This window comes from Puma concolor, chromosome E4 (genome assembly GCF_028749965.1).
Source record: "Puma concolor isolate L17-30 chromosome E4, mPumCon1.1.hap2, whole genome shotgun sequence".
Lineage (NCBI taxonomy): Eukaryota > Metazoa > Chordata > Mammalia > Carnivora > Felidae > Puma > Puma concolor.
The window spans coordinates 1,281,705-1,298,920 of NC_141683.1; the positions used below are offsets into that span (position 1 = coordinate 1,281,705).

Consider the following 17,216-nt stretch of genomic DNA (forward strand, 5'->3'; position numbering starts at 1 on the left):
TTCCTCCTTCCTCCTGCGCCGTCAGGGATGGGAAGAGGTGACCGGCACCCCAATGTCGTCTCCTCACCACGCCTCCTGCTTTCCAGATGAACCCCACCTCTTGCCTTCTTCCCCCCCCCCACCCCCTGCAAAGACCCCTTCCAGGTCCCCTCCCCACATTCGGCGCCCCCATCTACGGGTCACAGAGGGTCACGAGGGGCCACAGACGACAGATCCCAAGGTGGCAGCACAGAGGGGGTCCACGTTTTATTCAGCCACATTCTGGGGCTAACTTCCCTCTCAGGGCTCTCTGGGCCTGTTTTCCTGGGAGCCACTGTCCCAGGCTTGTCCCCAAGGGGCTCCAATGGGTTTCGGCAGGGCCCAGGCCGGTGAGGGGACGTGGTGGGGCCTGTGAGTGGCCCGAGCTGAACTGCCAGCTCACCAGCCCGGGACGGAGCTGAGAGGAGAGGCCTGGCAGCAAGGAGCCCGGGGGAGGCAGCTGGCACCGGCTGGACGCAGGCAGGCAACACGCCCTACAAGTCAGCAGAGGTGGCCGCCGGGTTCGTGTAAGCGAGGCTGCCGCCGCCGTTGCCCGCGGAGACCTGGGTGGGGGGAGACGCCGGCTGAGAGCGCCTCCCGGGGCTGCGGGTCCCACCCCAGGCGGGGTAACAGGCCCGAGACTCTCACTAACTCTGGAAGGGTTAATTGGAAAAACACCTGCCGCCCCGCTGGCAGCCAGGTGACCGTAAACAGGGGCCTCTCCTCCTCCCTCCGCTCCCCTTCACTCCCTCCCCTGGGCTCTCAGCAGCCCCCCTGCCCTCCCCTACTGCTCCCTTCTCCTTCCATCCTCTGTGCCTGCAGCCCCGGCGGGTGTATGCGTGTCTCCGTAAAACTGGGGGAAGGAAGTCCGCGGGCGAAGGAAAACAGGGCCAAGGGAAGGAAGCTCCCCTCCCCCACCTGGAGTGGCGTTCCAGCCCCAGGTGGCCCGAGTAATTATTTACCAGGCCCTGGAGAGAAAGGCCAGGTGACCAGAGGGGGAGGAGGGGTCCTTGCTTCCTCCAGAGGCCAGAGGCCCGTGGCGCCCAGGCTCGCCTGGCGAGACGTCTTAGCCCACGTTCCTGCCAGCCTTTCTCAATCTACTCTCCACTGTCAGGAGCCTGGAGGGGAGGCGGGGCACAGGTGCCTCTTCCCTTGTGAGTCCCCGCGGGAAGGGCTCCCCTGGGCACGGAGCCTCACCCCTTTCATGTCCGAGATCCCCGTTCGGCACGGCAGGGAACGCTAGCTGGAGACGCCGGACCCTCTCCCTGGAGGTCCCCTTCCTCCCAAGGTCCCCTCCCCAGGCCTCCTCTGACCTCTGACCCCACGCTCGCCGGGCCCTGTGCCGCGTCCTCCGCACCACCTTTCCCTTCCAAGTTCTCCGGGCACCGCGAGCCCCACCCTCACCTCCTCATAGGGGCTGCGTCTGGTACTCCCAGGGGGGATGTAGCGCCCGTGGGTATGGTAGGTGGGGTACTCGCTCATAGGGTGATAGGCATCGCGGGGCGGAAAGAGGTCCAGCTGCCCACAGTTCTTCCGGCGGCACTGACGCACGGTCTGGGGAAACAGGGTGTCAGGGGGGGCCGTGGAGTTCCCTCCAGCGGGGCAGCTGTGGTCAGGGCTGGAGGCCACACACTCACCAGGACAACGAGATAGACGATGGCCAGTGCCAGCAGGACACACACCAGCACCAGCAGGGCGATGCCCCAGCCGGGTACCCCAGACCCGGACCCAGCAGCGGAAGGAAATGACGCGTCACGTACTACGAGGAAAAGCAGCGGTCAAAATACTGTCCCAGGGAGGTGGCCCTCCCCTCCCAGCACTCTGGGGAAGAAGGGCAGGAGCCCGGAGGCGGGGGCCTCACCACGGACACTCGAGATGGACATGTTGTATCTGGCTGCTTCTGCTCTGTGCTCGTCAAGCTGTGTCCTCACGTTGAGGGCATCGGTGGTGCCCTGTCGGAAGGCCAGGGTGCATTCTACCACCACAGATCCTGGCCTGCTCCCGGGGAAAGAGAACTCAGCCAGGAGTCCCAGCGTCCGGGCCAGCAATCCCCCCCCGCCCCCGCCCCGGGGCTGTGAGTGCGCCAGCCCTCCCCACAGTGGCGGCAACTTCCACCCTCCCCACAGGGCCCACGCCCGGAATTGTACCTGAACTTGATGTTGGAGAGGCCCAGAAAATCTTCCTGATTATAAACCTGCAAAAACTGGGTGAGAGGGGCGGGATTAAGGCTTGATGCAAACCGTTCAGGCGGTTTTGGGGCTGCTGCTGGGTGAGCACGACAGAGAAAAAATAGCCACTCACCCACTCAGAAATGTTTCTCTGCAGCTCCTGGTAGTAGCCGGTGTTGGGATCTTCCAGACAAGAGTTAAACTGAAGGTTCAAAATGGAAAAGGACAGGAAGAAAAAGGAGATCCTAATGGACAACTGGGGAGAAGTCTTATGATTGGAGGAGGTGACGGGCTCCACACTGTGGTTAGTGGCGCTGGTGGTGGTCCTGGCGCTGTGGCTGGCGGGGCTGCTGGTGAAGGATGAGGTGCCAGCGGTGGTCAGGGACGTGGTGTCATTGGCGGTCGGGGACGACATGTCAGTGGTGGTCGGGGACAAGGTGTCGTTGGTGGTAGGGGACGTGGTGTCATTGGTGGTCAGGGACGACGTGTCAGTGGTGGTCGGGGACAAGGTGTGAGTGGTGGTCGGGGACAAGGTGTCAGTGGTGGCCGAGGACAAGGTGTCGTTGGTGGTCAGGGACGTGGTGTCATTGGTAGTCAGGGACATGTCAGTGGTGGTCGGGGACAAGGTGTGAGTGGTGGTCAGGGGCGAGGAGTCAGTGGTGGTTGAGGACAAGGTGTCATTGGTGGTCAGGGACGTGGTGTCATTGGTGGTCAGGGACATGTCAGTGGTGGTCGGGGACAACGTGTCAGTGGTGGTCGGGGACAAGGTGTCAGTGGTGGCCGAGGACAAGGTGTCATTGGTGGTCAGGGACGTGGTGTCATTGGTGGTCAGGGACATGTCAGTGGTGGTCGGGGACAAGGTGTGAGTGGTGGCCGAGGACAAGGTGTCATTGGTGGTCAGGGATGAGGTGTCAGTGGTGGTCGGGGACGGGGAGTCAGTGGTGGTCGAGGACAAGGTGTCATTGGTGGTCAGGGACGTGGTGTCATTGGTGGTCAGGGACGACGTGTCAGTGGTGGTCGGGGACAAGGTGTGAGTGGTGGCCGAGGACAAGGTGTCGTTGGTGGTCAGGGATGAGGTGTCAGTGGTGGTCGGGGACGGGGAGTCAGTGGTGGTCGAGGACGTGGTGTCATTGGTGGTCGGGGACGACGTGTCAGTGGTGGTCGGGGACAAGGTGTGAGTGGTGGCCGAGGACAAGGTGTCGCTGGTGGTCAGGGACATGTCAGTGGTGGTCGGGGACGACGTGTCAGTGGTGGTCAAGGACAAGGTGTGAGTGGTGGTCGAGGACAAGGTGTCATTGGTGGTCAGGGATGAGGTGTCAGTGGTGGTCGGGGACGGGGAGTCAGTGGTGGTCGAGGACAAGGTGTCAGTGGTGGTCAGGGACGACCTGTCAGTGGTGGTCAGGGGCGAGGTGTCAGGGAGTCCTGGGGCGGAGGCCGAGCTTGAGGTAGGGCTGATGGTCAGGGACGAGGTGCCAGCGGTGTCCTGGGCTGCAGTGATAAGTGTAAGAGGTTGAGGGGACAGGTCTGGGTTGGGGTCAAATCAGAACAAGGAGGAAAGACATCCTTCGGCCTCCTGAGAAGCAATGGCACGGGAAGATTCGGAGTGGGGCAAATCCTGGTCGGGCCCTCCTCCTCCTTCCTGGCTGGCAACCTCCCTCTCCCCCCACACCCCTGCTCCTAGCTGTCCATTTCTCTGCTCCTAAGATCTATGTCTCCTGACCCCCCCCCCCACCCCCCCCCACACCTCCCCAGACTTCTCTTCAGGTCTTTCTATGCCCCTGGCACCAGCTCTCCCCAGGGGCGAGGGGCGGGCTCTTGTCTGTCCTTGGCCGCCCTCCTGTATTCTGGCACAGACCAGGCCGCCCCCGGGGATGCCATCTGCGAGGAAAGAGACCTGACGCAAACGCTGAGAAGACCACACGAGCAAGGCAGCCCCCTCCCCGGCTGTGCCCCTCACCTGTAAGGAGCAGGAGGAAGCAAGGGGCCAGGAAGCGCGGCGTCATGGTGGTGGTGAGCTGGGTGGGGAGGGGGCGGAACACACTCGGGAAGGAGCTGCGTGTGAGGTGGCGCCTGCTGCTTTATACCGGTCCCCGGCCCGCCCTAGGCTCGGCCGGAGCAGGTGACAGGTGACAAAACCCCGCCCCCTCCCCCTTTCCCTACCTCCTACCTCTTCCTCCTCCTCCCCAACCGTTCCTGGCCCCTCAGGTGGGGTACGTGGGCTCCGATCACTCCACCCTCTGACATCCCGCGGGTGCTCCCATCACCGGCCACTGCCCGGCTCCAGAAGAGGAGCGGGGGGGGGGGGGGGGGGGGGGGAACCGAGGACCTGGGCCTCCTCCTCCTCGGCTCTAGTTTTGGCCTCCGGGCAACAGCCGAGGTGAGAAAAGGGGCAGAGGAAGTGGGCCGGGTTAGGGTCCCGGACCGCGGGCCGAGGAAGCTCACCCTCGCGTCCCTCACCCCGCGCCCCATTCTCAGTGGGCCCCCTGAAGCCCCACCGTGGGGGCTTGGCGGGGGGGGTACGAGAAGGCTCGAGAAAGGGGGGCCCGGGGCCAGTTTTTTGGACCCCCTCCCCCCGCCACTTCCCGGAATCGCCGCTCCCTTCAGGGTTCCGCGCGCAGATCCACCGAAACCCACAGTCCCCGCCCCTGCCGGGCTTTCCAGGGCCGGCGTTCCCGCCTTGGCTGCCTCCCGAGGAGGGGGCGGGGAAGAAGTCCCACTGGACGCGGACCGAAACCTGGGCTCCGCGGCACCCCGGGGTCTCTCCTGCCCGGGGCTCCGGCTCGCGGCGGGCGGGGCTCTCCTGCCCCCTGGCGGCAGCGCGCGGGGATCCCCGGGCGCCCCGTTGGCCGGAGGGGGCGGCGTGCCCGAGGGCGGCCCGAGGGGCCGGGCGCGCAGGTCTGGGGCTCAGACGCGGAGGGCAGGGACGCTCCGCTCCACCGACGGGAGGGGCTGGCGGCAAGAGGGGGACCCCGGGGCGCGTGGGGGCGGCGTCTGGAGGAGACGGCGCTCAGTGGGTGGGGTCCCGAGGTACGAGGAAGGGGCACCCAAATATGTGGGAGAGGACAGCGGAATGTGGGAGGGGAAACGGGGCAGGTTAGTGACGCATGTGGGCGGCAGAGAGTAGGTGGGGCAACCGAAGGGTATTTGGGGGCCGACAGTGGCATTGGGGGTGGACAGGCACACGGTGTGACCCGGGGACTGTATGGGGGGGGTGCGTGATTGGGCGGGGGGGGGGGTGGCGAGAAGAACGAAGGGCGCAAACGCTGGGGCGCCGCGCACGTGGAGCGTGGGGGTCGGCCCCCCCCCAGAGGTTACCTCCCCCCCCGCCAGCTACGCCCCCATTAGGAAAACCGTTCCCAGTCGCCGCGGGTACAGACTGGAAAAGGAGCTTTCACAACCCCTCGGGGCGGCGGGGTGCAAGGAAGCGGGGCCGCGGCTACGCGCGGAGGCCCGAGGGGCGCGGAAGCCCCCCGCCCGGCCGCCCGAGAAGGCGCGAGCATCTAGGTGGGCGGTCCCAAAACTGCTGCCCCGGCGTTGCCAGGCAACAGCCATTCAGTCCGGTTGCTGGGACACGCGTCGCCACGGCGACGGCTCCGCGCCGCGCACTCCGAGTATTTAAAGAGCAAGCGCGCGCAACGGCTGGGTGTCGGAAAGCGGCTTTCCGGGCCACCGCGGTCTCCCCTTCTGCCTCCCCGCGCCCCCCTCCCCCGGCCGTCCCCTCCCCCTCGTCCGGGCGCCGAGTCTCTGGCTTCCGAAGCGGACCAAACTCCCCGGCGCGACCCCGGTTCTGGGGCTGGTCCGGCTGCAAGCGGTGCGGAGCGGGGTCCCGGGCCCCGGGCGGGCGGGAGGGACGGGACGCGGTGCAGTGTTGTTCTTTCCCCCGCCAATATTGCACTCGTCCCGGCCTCCGGCCCCTCCGGCCCCCCGGCCCCCCCTCACCCCGAGCGGGCCGGCTCCAGCCCTCCTGGCTCTCGACCCGGACCACCTCAGATCCACTGGAGTGTCGCCGCAGCCACCGTGAGTAAGTGGGGCTGGGAGCACCTAAGCCATTTTCGGACCAGCCCCCCATCCTTCACCTACCTCAGTCCAGCACCGTTCTTGCTCCACCAGGCCCCCAACCTCCCCTAGATCTCTAACTCTCATCCTACCGGCCCTCCTCCTCACCCCTCGGCTTCCCTCCTGCTCCCCACGCTACCCCGGAAAATCCCTAAAATAAGCAACACCAACTAGTGTGGAAAACCACTGGAACTTTATGGCAATGTGTTCTCTTTCCTGGGGTTAGTGCCTGAGAAATACCCCCTGAAAACTTCCCATCTCCTGAACAGTGGGGTCACCACCCCTCTGGGACTGAACTCCCGTGGGTGCTGGAGGAGGGTCTGTGTTTGGCTGAGCGGCTGCAGATTAGACCCGAGGGTCTCCAGGACGGACCCCAAGGCCAAAGGGGCAAAGACCAGGATTCTGAATCCGGCGGCCGCCTCTTCACGCTCTTCCCTGGAGCAGCTGCCTCCGGAATGGCTCGAAGTCCTCGGGCACGGTGTCTGAGGAGGGAGGAGTCACTAGGGTCAGAGGATGGGACCCTCCCAGGAGGGACAAGGGTCGGAAGGTCAGGCTGATCCATGTCTTCAGCCTCACCATTGCATCGATACTGGAGATTGGACCAAATGATGTTTTCTTGGGAGAAGCAGAATACGCCAAGGCGCCCCCCTCGCATGGCCGTGTCAATGATCACCCCGGAGTCTGCCACCAGCTGAGGGCCCTCATAGAGCTTCACCCTGTCCGGGAGAGGGGTGTCCGTTGGTCCGATGGGCACTGGGCCATCAAGCCCGGGCCCTGCTCATCCCCAACCCCCCTCGAGCTCACCGGGCCTGAGAGAGAACGGAAGGAGGGAGAGGGAGGAAGGAAAGGGGAGGGACGGGGGTGCTTTTCTCAGGCCTGGGGCCCCTGCCTCTTTGTCCGCCCCCTTTGCATCTCAAAGCACCAGCCGCATTCCAAGCGAGGATTGGGTTGTCATGACAATGAGCACAATGGGCTGGGGGGTGAAGTCACCCGCTTCCCAGGCTCTAGTCCACCCTCCCTCATCCCCTGCCCTGGCACCCTGCAGCCCCAGGCACCTTAAAGGGGAACCAACCCGAGTCCCGGGACCCTGGGCTCTTGCCATTGGCTGTCCCTTCCCTGTCATCCCCACCGACTAGGAGATGCGCAGTTGTGCACACGGCACTGAACCCAGAAGCCTTAGCTCCGCTACTAAGAGATGTGCCATCTGGGCCTCGGTTTACTCCTCTGCAAATGACGGCCCCTTCCAGGTCAGACACTTTGATGGGGCAGCTTCTGGGATGGAGCACGGAAGGGGCTGGAAGTGATGGGCCTCTCCACAGACTGGCCTGCGGCTTAGAGGCTCCCAAGATCGCCCCATTTCACGGAGAGGAAAACGGAGCACGGGAGAGGAAGGACCCGCCCAACGCTGCCTACAGGTCTTCCTTCCGCAGCGCCCGCACCAGAGCCCCGGCTGCCTGAGGACGAGGAGAGCGGGGCTGAGGCGGTACGTCTGTGGTGAGAGGGAAGAGAGAGCAGCGGCCCAGTCCTGGCCCAGGGCACCGGGCCCCGAGGAGGCAGCGGAGGGGCAGTCCGGTGGGTCTGGCTAAAGGCGAAGGAAAGGCGGGGCCTGGGGTCCGGCAGGAGGGCTCAGCGCTCCCCTCACCGAATGTAGCCGACTTGAGGCCGGTGCAGTAGCTGCCAGCGGTAGGAGGTCTTGTCCCGCCAGCCCACGTTCCGGGGGTCAGTCCACAGCAGTCGCACCTGGTCGGGGGTGTGGCCAGTATGCCACAGGGCATTCCGGAGATGTTCACCTGGGCCAGACACGGATGTCACTGCCTGGAGGGTATCAGTGAGGACAGTGCGTTAGCCACAGGCCCCGAACCACAGGCTGGTAAGTGCCGGTGGCAGAGGAAGTCAAGGCGGGCGGGAGAACGATCTGGAGGGCCCCCCACCCCCTGACCCCGGGAGCCAACCTCCAGGCCAGATACCTGGGAAAGAGGGTTCCCACTCACGTGGGGGGTGGGGAGTCTGGGGAAGGGCCCAAGGAGGTGGCGGGTCTGGGCAGTTGCAAGACCTTGAGCTGCAGCCCGGGCTGAGCCACCGCCCGGAAGGGGGTGGCCTGCCAATACGTCTGCTCCGTCTGCTTCCACATGACCACGTAGAAGCGGCCGCTGTCCTGATAGCTGAAGAGAAAGCCTGCGTAGTCGTCATCTGTGACCGTGTTCACGTGGAAGGTGCCTTCGAAGTCCACACCGTTGAAGGCTGTGTATCCTGGGGGTGGGCGGGGTCAAGGTCAGGGCCGGCAGAGCTACCGGTGGCCCACTGTGGGCCAGGGGTGGGATGGGACGCCAGCTGTACATGTGGCCAGCTCAGCCCCCCACCGTCCGCCCCTGTGGGATTTCTCCATTTGGAACTTATTGAGCTGGGTGTCCCTTACATACCAACGGCCAGGCCGGGGTCACTGTTCATGGTCTGAACGATTTCCATGCCCTGGTCGTGGCAGGAAGGAAGGAAGCCCTGATCCAGTGCTCTGACCTCCCACCGCCCCCCCCCCCCCGCCCCTGCCAGCCCCCACCTGGCAGTCTGGTCTGACAGCACCTGCCCAACCCGGTGCCCTAGTACCTGGTTGAGCACCACCCAGTTTGGGTCAATCTGGGCATCACCCTCAGGATCCAGGACAACCGTCTGATAGGCCCGAAAATCCGTGAGGGTCACCTCCGCACTTTCGGGACACACGTCCAGGGGGTCAACCACCGCATCATTGTCAAAGTCATCCTCACACACGTCACCAACGCCATTGCCTGCGCAGGGTGAGGCCAGGCACTTGGGAAGGCCTGGCCGTGGCCCCGAGGCCGCGCTGCCACCCCTCCCTGGGCAGGGCCTACACCGGGCCAACCTTCTGTGGGGCCCCAGCCTTACCATCTGAGTCCTTCTGATTGGGATTGGGAACCAGGCGACAGTTGTCGGGACCAGGAGGCACATAATCTGGGATCCCGTCGTTGTCATCGTCCCCGTCACACTCATCTCCAAGGCCGTCGTTGTCGGAGTCCAGCTGGGAGCTGTTTGGCAGCTGTGGGCAGTTGTCCTTGGTGTCCTGATGTCCGTCCCCGTCGCTGCCCAGAACAGGCACCAGATAAAGGCTCTAAAAGTACCACATCCATCCCCGCTCTTCGGCGCGAGGTCTGGGGTGTACCCTCCATTCGGCCCCACAGCCCCCTCTCTTCGGGGTGGGGACTGGGGTGTACCCTCCATTCGGCCACACCCCCTGCCGTCAGCCAGGTGAGGTAAAGTCCCACAGCAGGGGCGGAGGGCAGACCTCCTGCTCGACACTGGTGGACAGTCAAGGCTAAACCACGGAGGAAACTGAGTATGTGCTAGAGGAGAGGAGAGGAAGCCCTGTATGACCACCTAGCTCTCTGCCAACCCTACCTGTCCTCGTTGGTGTCACAGACATCCCCCACCAGGTCGCTGTCTGCGTCTGTCTGCGGGAGAGGGGCCGGTTCTCAGCATCTGTTGGTAACTGGAGGATGGCTGGCCCACTTCCTATCTGAAGGGCTGGGGCTCCACCCTCCGGCCCCCTACCCCGCACCGCTGTACCTGAGTGGGATTGCTCATTTCAGGGCAGCTGTCACACGCATCTCCCACCCCGTCCTCATCCCTGTCTGTCTGCAGGGGGTTGGGGACTTTAGGGCAATTGTCCAGTCCGTTGGGGATACCTATAAGACACGGGGATAGCACAGAGCCGTCACTAGGACACGTCACATCCTCTTCTGCGTTGGTGAGAGCCCAGAGCTCACCTCCCACTCAGAGAAAAGCTGCTCAAGACCCCTGCCTGCGCCCCCTGCCCCCCTTCCTCACATTCCCATTGACCCCTGCCCCACACCAGTCTCAGACTTCCTAGCTGCCCCTTGTGCCCACCTGCATCCAAATTCTTACAGGCCCCCCACCCCCCTCAGCCCCGTCCTGCACCGTCCCCGTCCACGTCGTTGTCACAGGCATCCCCTTCCCCATTGCCATCCGTGTCCTTCTGGTCATTGTTGGGAACGTTGGGGCAGTTGTCACAGGCATCCCCGAATGAATCTGTATCTGAGTTTTGCTGGTCCTTGTTGGGGAAGAGCCGGCAGTTGTCCTGGGGTGGGAGAAAAAGGGTCAGGCCTCCTCTCCGCTGCTGGCCTCCTCACCCCCACACCCTTGACCCCATCCTGACAGCCGGCTAGCCCAGCCTCCACGTGACCATCTTGCCCTGGCACAGGGCGTGTGCCCCCCCCCCCCCCCCACCAACAGTCCCGGGGCCCTTCCTGTAGAGCTGCCAGGGGCCAACGGGGGGCAGGGTCATGGGGCAGGGCCAGGTGGGGAGCAGAGGAACTGGAAGGGGTGGGACGGCTAGGAGGCACCTCGACATTCTTGATCCCATCGCCATCGGCATCATCGTCGCACTGGTCCCCCACGCCATCGTTATCAGCATCTTCCTGGCCAGAGTTGGGGGTCAAAAGGCAATTGTCCTAAAGAGCAGGAGAGAGAGGCCGGATGGGTTGTGGCCTGCCCCGGCCAGGGTGCCTGCCCCCACCCCCCCCCACTGCCCGCCCACCCGCCCCACACCTGCTTGCAATGTTTGTTGTTGTCCATGCAGGGCAGGGCCTGGTCCGGGTAGCCGTCGATGTCCGTGTCGGTCCCACACACGTTCCCGTTCCCGGCCCAGCCCACGTTACACTGGGGCAGTGGGGCGGGGCGGGTAGGAATGAGGGTCCCCGCTATCTCCTCGTGCCCCACCCTTTTCCCTGCTTCAGCCTCTATTCTCACCAACCGGCACCCGCGCCCAGGACACCTCCCTTCCCTGCTCAGGCCCCACCCAGGCCCTAAGCAGGGTCACCAGCCCTACCCCTCTCCAGATTCTCCCTTTTCCTTCCAAGCCCCAGGCCTAGCTCACCGAGCAGGACACGGCCCCGTTGCGTTCAAAGAGACAGTGCGCGTGGACGTGGCAGGGGCTGTGGGCTGGGCTGTGGCAGGTGCGGGCGGGGACGCAGCCCTGGCTCTGGTTGCCCACGAAGCCCAGGCGACAGGGACCACACTTGAAGGAACCCTAAGAGGAGGGAAGCGGTGACTCAGGAAGGAGGTCAGGCTGCCAGGTGCCCCAGCCGGCGGTGCGGGACCTCACTCCCTGCTCCTGCTCGAGGCCACGCATCAGTCACTTCCTCGGGTTCCCCTGACAACCTTTCGAGGTGTCTGCCGGCCCTGTTTTTTTCAGGTGAATAGACTGACGCTCGGAAAAGCCGGGCTCGCCAGTCACGGTGAGAAGCAGGACCCGGCTTCCAAACCGGTGCGGGGAACGTGTGCGCGTGGTGCCCCAGGGAAGGAAGCAGGAAGTAGGACGTGGGGTGTGGGTGTGCTCACGCGTGTAGGCGCACTGTCCCACCGCTACAGACGCGGTCGGGCCGCTCGGCTTACCACAGTGTTGGTGCAGATGGAGTTGGGGTCGCAGCCACCGTTGTTACCGTCACTGCATTCGTCGATGTCCTGGCAGACCTGACGGGACAGATCGATGACGGATCTCCTCGTGCCCCTGCCCATGGACACTGACACGAAGCCCAGACCCCAAACCGCTGTTAGCGCAAGGACCCATGTTCAACCCGGACGGCCGACCAGGCCCCGGCAAGGCCACGACCTCGTCTATGCGTCCTTTTTTTTTCAGTTAAAAAAAATTTTTTAACGGTTACATATTTTTGAGAGAGAGAGAGAGACACAGAGTGTTAGCTGGTGAGGAACAGAGAGAGACGGAGACACAGAATCCAAAGCAGGCTCCAGGATGTCAGCACAGAGCCCGACGCGAACCCACGAACCATGAGATCATGCCCCGAGCCAAAGTCGGACGCTTAACCAACTTAGCCACCCAGGCGCCCCTCGTCTACACATTCTACCCGACCTGACCTGTTTGCTGGCGCGGGCGTAGTCAATACCCACACCGGACACCCGCGTGCCTTTGTAGCCCTGGGGACAGGCCTCACAGCGGAAGCCGGGCATGGTGTTGATGCAGCTGACGCCAGGAAAACAAGGGTCCGCGTGGGCACACTGGGGAACGGAGGACGATGGTCGGGCGCCTCTGCCTGTGGGCCCCCCGGGGCCCCTCCCGGCTAGGCCCAGACTGCCCTGCGCCGCCCAATGGCCCTCCGGTCTTGGCCACAGACTTTGTCCCCTCCCGTCTTGCTTCCTTTCCGGTCTCCCGGTGTCCCAAAGAAAGCCCAGGCTCTCGTGCTTCCGACCGACCTCCTTGGGCCTCTCCCACCTCCCTCGCCCCAAGTGCCGCTGCCCCTTCAAGCTGGCCGCCCCCACCTCATTGATGTCGCTGCAGTGGGTGCCATTTCCCTGCAGGCCGGGGGGGCAGGGCCCGCAGCGGTAGCCGGGGTACTCATACACCTCCATGCAGTCCACGCCGCGGAAGCAGGGGTTGGGGCTGCAGTGTGAACGCTGCTCGTGGAAGCCTGGGGGGCAGGCGAGGTCAGAGCCACCCGGAGGCGGCCATTCCGGCCCCGCAGAGGTGGAGGGGGCCGCCACCGCGGGGCCGGGGGCACGGGGTCGCCTGGCGCCCGCCCCGCTCCCCACTCACCGCACACCTGACACTCCATGATGGTGTTTCGGATCAGGGACATTTCCTTCACCTAGCAGACAGAAGGGCGGGGGGGGGGGGGGGGGAGAGCAGTCGGCTCCTGGCAGCTCCCCCCCTCCCCCCAGCAGCACCACCTCCCTGGTGCGGGTGCGCTCAGACCTGGTCTCGGATGTCATCCCGCAGCTCCACCAGGATCTGGTTGAAGAGGGTGAGCTGGGTGACCAGCGCCTTGGTCTGCTCCCCTGTCGGAGCCCAAGGTGCAGAGAGGCTCAGAGCCGGGCCACCACCCTGGTCCCTCTTTAGGGTCAGAAGCCAATTCCCGCCGCTACTGCCCACCCGCCTTTTAAGTCCCACCCTGTCCTGGCCGAAGAGGGGGCGGGCCACAGCCCCTGGCCCCTCCCACCTCCTCGTGGCCCACTCACCCAGGATGGAATGGAGCGCGTTGGTCACTGGAGAGGAGAAAACACAGTCAAGGGCGGAGTCGTGAAGAGGGCCAGGAGGAGGAAGGAAAAGAGGGACAGGAACAAAGGCCTGGAGGAGTCTTAGAATAAGGACAGGCAGGTGGATGGCAGGAGGGCAGAGGTGACGGGCGGGCAGCACCAGCTCTCCCACCGGGCGAGAGACTCTGCGAAGGGCTGCCTCACAGACCGTCAAAGCCCACACCTCCGGTCCTGGCCTGGCAGGGGCAGAAGGGATCCGAGTGAGAGGCGACCCGGAGCAGGGCCAGGGCCCCAATCCACTCCATTTCCACACGCCCCTCCCCTGCCGAGCTCCTGCTTCCACAGTCCTTTTTTGGACCGATCTGCGAGAGGGGGGCGTTTTATTTAAGCAAGAACCTTTGAATATCCCTGTCAAGGAGACCAGGCAGATGGACGATGCTCAGAGCAACTGCTGATGGGTGACAGCCGCCACTGTAAGACCCAAGACCCTTCTCTTAGCCACTGAGACCAAGCAGTTCACTTTCCCACCCCTCACACGGAGCTCCGGTCTTCTCCTGGACGGCTGTTTTCCCCAGCCACCCTGGTTGGGGAGGGGGGGGGGGAGTGGTGGTGGCCTGAACCTGGAGAGTTTTGTGACCCACACTTCCTGGGATGGCTGTGTTATTTGGGGATCACAGACCCAGAGGCGGAGGAGATTGGGATAAGAGGGTCAGAAGCCCAGGAATGAGTGTTAAGGGGGAAATCGAGGAGATGAAAGTCAATAAAGACCACAGGATGTGATCTGGGGTCCGGAATGTCAGCTAACGGAAGTCTGCGTGTTACCTGCTCTGTGGATGGACTCGTCCCCCTGGAACGGACACTCACTCAGGGCTCCCACCCGGGCCATGGACCCGCCCAGAATCATTTTCATAGACTCCACAAAGCCCTGGGGGGACAGGAGCAGAGCAGGGTGGGAGGACCCGCTAACTCCTCCCACGGGGGCAAACCGTTTCCGCAGAAACACCGGGGCCTCCCTTCCCGCTCACCTGCATCCTCAAATAAGCCTTCTGTCCGGTCCTAATCTCCAGCCCATCCACCTCCGCTGGAGGAATGGGGGCCAGCCCTGGGAGCCCGGCGTGCTGGTCACCCAGTTTGCAGTCCACGTAGAGCTGCAGGGCGAGGCTGGGTCGGGAGGGACCTCGGAGTCGCAGGAGAGCCGTGTGCGTGCGCCCGTCGGCCAGGCCCGCCTGCTGCAGGTTCACCGCGTGGACCTTGCCGTCCTCCCGCTGGTACCGCACCAGCACTGCCCAGGAGGAGAGGTCAGTAGGGGACTGTCCCCCATCCCCTGCCTCCCAGCCGAGCCTCGCATCCACTCTTCCGAGTAACACACCTACTGTCCTCATTCAGCTAACGTCTCCCGACACCTCATACACGGCAGGTGCACACGATACGTGCTTTTCAAACGGGTTCAAAGACCAAGACTTTCTTACTCTTCAGTGGCATCAGATCGCTCTGTCCCCTGCTAGGGTGGCAGCTGGTTTTGCACCCAATGAATCGTGCCAGGGATCTGCTGGACTGCTTTACACCCTTGCTAGGACACAGAGACAGGCCTCCCCTCCCCAAGTGCAACATCCGCTCCATACAAACATTAGGCCTCACTCTACTGTTTGGGTACCTGGCCTTCTGAGGCACCTCCAAGCACCCCGAACCAGGTGCGCCCCCCCACCCCCGGTGCCTGAGCACAGCCTGATGGGTCCATGGGGCCCCAGGAGAATTAAGAGGGATGCAGGGGTGGGGATGAGAGAAAGTGCTCAAGGGGCACCACTGCAGGAAAGGAGATGCCCAGCAGTCACCTTTGTTGATTTTGCCCACAACGGAGGCCTCCAGCCATCGTGTGTTGTCCTGCCGAGAGTAGAGGCCAAAGAGGACACCACCCTGTTTGGGGGGCAGGCGGAAGGTGGACAAGAGGTAGATGTCCCCAGCAGTGAGCAGGGCGGTCCGGATCTTCTCTGCCACAGCAGTCATCTGCCGAGACTCGCCCACAGTCAGCAGGTCAATCACTGGCAGGCAAGGGTCATCAAGGTCAGTGAAGGGATCAAATGCTAAGGCCTGCCCTTCCCCCGAGCCCTCGGGGGTGGAGCACCCTTCATCACTACCTCCACGCCCGCCACCAGGCAGTATTAGTCACCTTCTTGAAACTCAAGCCTTGCTGCTCTGGGAAGACAGGGCATCGTGCCTTCCTTTTTCCCTCAGTAGTGCCTCCCCACCGGGTCTGGGAGCCCGCGGGCCTGAGGCTCTCTTGCAAGTACAGAAACGGCGCCCGGCAACCTTGAGATGCCCCCACCAGGTGGCGCAAGGGAGCCACCGTGCTGATCCCAGGCAGAAGTAGCACCTGGTGCCCACAGCACAGAACTGGAAAAGCAGTTTCTCTTTATGCTGCTGCGTTTGGCTGCTTCCACACCCAGATGCCCCTCCTCCCATCCTGGGGGCTCAGCACACTCACTTTGGATGAGAAGAGCTGCCCACTGAGGGCTCCAACCCTCCTGTCTGCCTCTCCCCCTCGGGAATGTAGGACCGGGCTCCTGTGCCTCCTGTGTCCTGGCCAATCTGTGGTTTCCCTTCCAGCCAGTAATGAATCTGTGCCTGTGTCATCTGCTCCAGCTACCTCTCCCACACCCACAGGCCCATCCCACAGCCAGACCTCCGGGAGAGCCCAGACCTCTGGGTCCCCACCCCACCCCCCATGTCCCAGGGCAGCCAGGAGCCCTGGCTGGGGGTGGGGGGGTGAAGAAGCCCACCTTTGCACTGCTCTCCCAGAGCCTGGAATGCCTGTGGATGCTCAGACACCAACCCAGCCAGGCAGCCCTAGCATCCAGCTCCTGAGTCCTCTGCCCTGGCCTCGTGCTGACCTTGGCCACTTCCCACTCACCCAGTACCCTCTGCTGTTCACTCCTACCCCCATGGCCATGATTTCATCAATCTTCCATCCGGCTCAATTTCAGGACTCTCCCCTTGCCCACATGTTTCCTGCTACTAGGCTGGGGGCCAAAGGAAAGGAGGCAGAGAAGGGGTCTAAGAGGATGGAGACTGGCTTACCCTGCAGGTCCTGACTGGCACATGCGAAAGTGCAGAGGAGGAGAAGAGCCAGGGCCCCCCGAAGTTCCTGCGTCTCCATGCCGCTCAGCTGGCTCACTACCCCTGGCAGGCAGGCGGCTGGGAGGGGAAAAGGCTAGGCGGAGAGAGCAGGAGCGGGGGGCGGAGGGACTGGAAGGGGGAGTTGAAGGGGGGGGGCCAGCTGGCGAGTGAGGGGGGGCTGAAACAAAGAGCTGCCAATCAGCCTGGAGGCATCCCCAGCTCTGGGAACCAGGAGCACTGGGAAAGAGTCTGGAGGCCTCCCTGCCTCCTGCCTCTCCCTAACGGTCCTCCGTCCCAGGTGCCTCCCTCCCTCCCTCCCTCCCGGCGTCTCGCTGCTGGGGGCCACTACCGAATGCTACCGTTTCCTGTAAGTCGCAGTTGGGGAAGGCAGGAGCCCCTGGCAGGGGCAGCGCCAGACAGTGGGCATTATTCCCCAGCTGGCATGAAAGGGTGCCAAGGGAGTGGCGGAAAGTAGCTTGCTATCGTGCCCAGGGGATGCCCGCATGGCATGAACTTTGCTGCTCTGACGAAGTGAGTGCCCCTCATTAGGGTGGGGGTCCCCTGACACGTGACTCGCTCCTAGGAAAACTTAGAAGCGTCCGATGGGAAGCGGAGGGCGCGTCTAACACAGTGGTCAGCGAAGTGCTTGGAAGGAGGAATCAGGAAGGAGGAAAGGGCCTCCGGGGACAGGAGTAAAGCAGGGGACAGGCCAGGGGCCGCGGCCAGACCCGGAACACAGCGGGTACTGGCCGGCAGGCCGTGACCCGGATGAAGCGCAGGGGCGCCTCGGTTCCCGTTACCACGGCAACGGCGCGCGAGCCCCACCCCTCCCCCCTCCCC

The 17,216-nt window shown here is 63.9% G+C and overlaps 2 protein-coding genes and 2 long non-coding RNA genes across 11 annotated transcripts; 2 read left to right on the top strand and 2 right to left on the bottom strand.

Annotated features, from left to right (window-relative positions):
* Window positions 1-221: 221 nt before the first annotated feature.
* MUC1 (mucin 1, cell surface associated) lies at window positions 222-5,696 on the bottom strand. 7 transcript variants are annotated; one of them, XM_086694886.1, is made up of 12 exons: window positions 5,564-5,696; window positions 4,144-4,201; window positions 3,596-3,674; window positions 3,452-3,499; window positions 3,095-3,334; window positions 2,720-2,779; window positions 2,320-2,671; window positions 2,166-2,221; window positions 1,880-2,013; window positions 1,656-1,777; window positions 1,423-1,572; window positions 222-581 (listed from the first exon to the last, which is right to left on the bottom strand). In XM_086694886.1, the coding sequence occupies exons 1-12, from the start codon at window positions 5,684-5,686 to the stop codon at window positions 513-515; spliced, it is 1,491 nt and encodes a 496-aa protein (XP_086551012.1). In that variant the 5' UTR covers window positions 5,687-5,696; the 3' UTR covers window positions 222-512. The 7 variants fall into 7 exon arrangements, with proteins under 7 accessions (XP_086551012.1, XP_086551011.1, XP_086551013.1 ...); XM_086694885.1 differs by having other exon boundaries at window positions 2,320-2,779; XM_086694887.1 differs by lacking the exon at window positions 2,720-2,779 and having other exon boundaries at window positions 2,320-2,635; window positions 3,071-3,334.
* A 720-nt stretch (window positions 5,697-6,416) lies between these two features.
* On the bottom strand, window positions 6,417-17,206 carry THBS3 (thrombospondin 3). Of its 2 annotated transcripts, none has more exons than XM_086693017.1 (23): window positions 16,338-17,206; window positions 15,095-15,301; window positions 14,288-14,544; window positions 14,085-14,187; window positions 13,245-13,271; window positions 12,982-13,064; window positions 12,823-12,874; window positions 12,549-12,697; window positions 12,147-12,287; window positions 11,667-11,744; window positions 11,149-11,301; window positions 10,821-10,931; window positions 10,616-10,723; window positions 10,191-10,350; window positions 9,819-9,937; window positions 9,651-9,703; window positions 9,141-9,334; window positions 8,844-9,022; window positions 8,663-8,711; window positions 8,296-8,492; window positions 7,885-8,057; window positions 6,819-6,958; window positions 6,417-6,724 (listed from the first exon to the last, which is right to left on the bottom strand). In XM_086693017.1, exons 1-23 carry the CDS (start codon window positions 16,414-16,416, stop codon window positions 6,666-6,668), a joined length of 2,871 nt encoding a protein of 956 aa, XP_086549143.1. In that variant the 5' UTR covers window positions 16,417-17,206; the 3' UTR covers window positions 6,417-6,665. The 2 variants fall into 2 exon arrangements, with proteins under 2 accessions (XP_086549143.1, XP_086549144.1); XM_086693018.1 differs by lacking the exon at window positions 16,338-17,206 and adding an exon at window positions 15,430-15,647.
* On the top strand, window positions 6,953-15,230 carry LOC147572188 (uncharacterized). The gene is made up of 3 exons (XR_015245729.1): window positions 6,953-7,489; window positions 7,673-8,122; window positions 15,129-15,230. It is a non-coding gene; the product is annotated as an uncharacterized LOC147572188 (long non-coding RNA).
* LOC147572189 (uncharacterized) lies at window positions 15,231-15,828 on the top strand. Its single transcript, XR_015245730.1, has 2 exons — window positions 15,231-15,323; window positions 15,495-15,828. It is a non-coding gene; the product is annotated as an uncharacterized LOC147572189 (long non-coding RNA).
* Window positions 17,207-17,216: the final 10 nt, after the last annotated feature.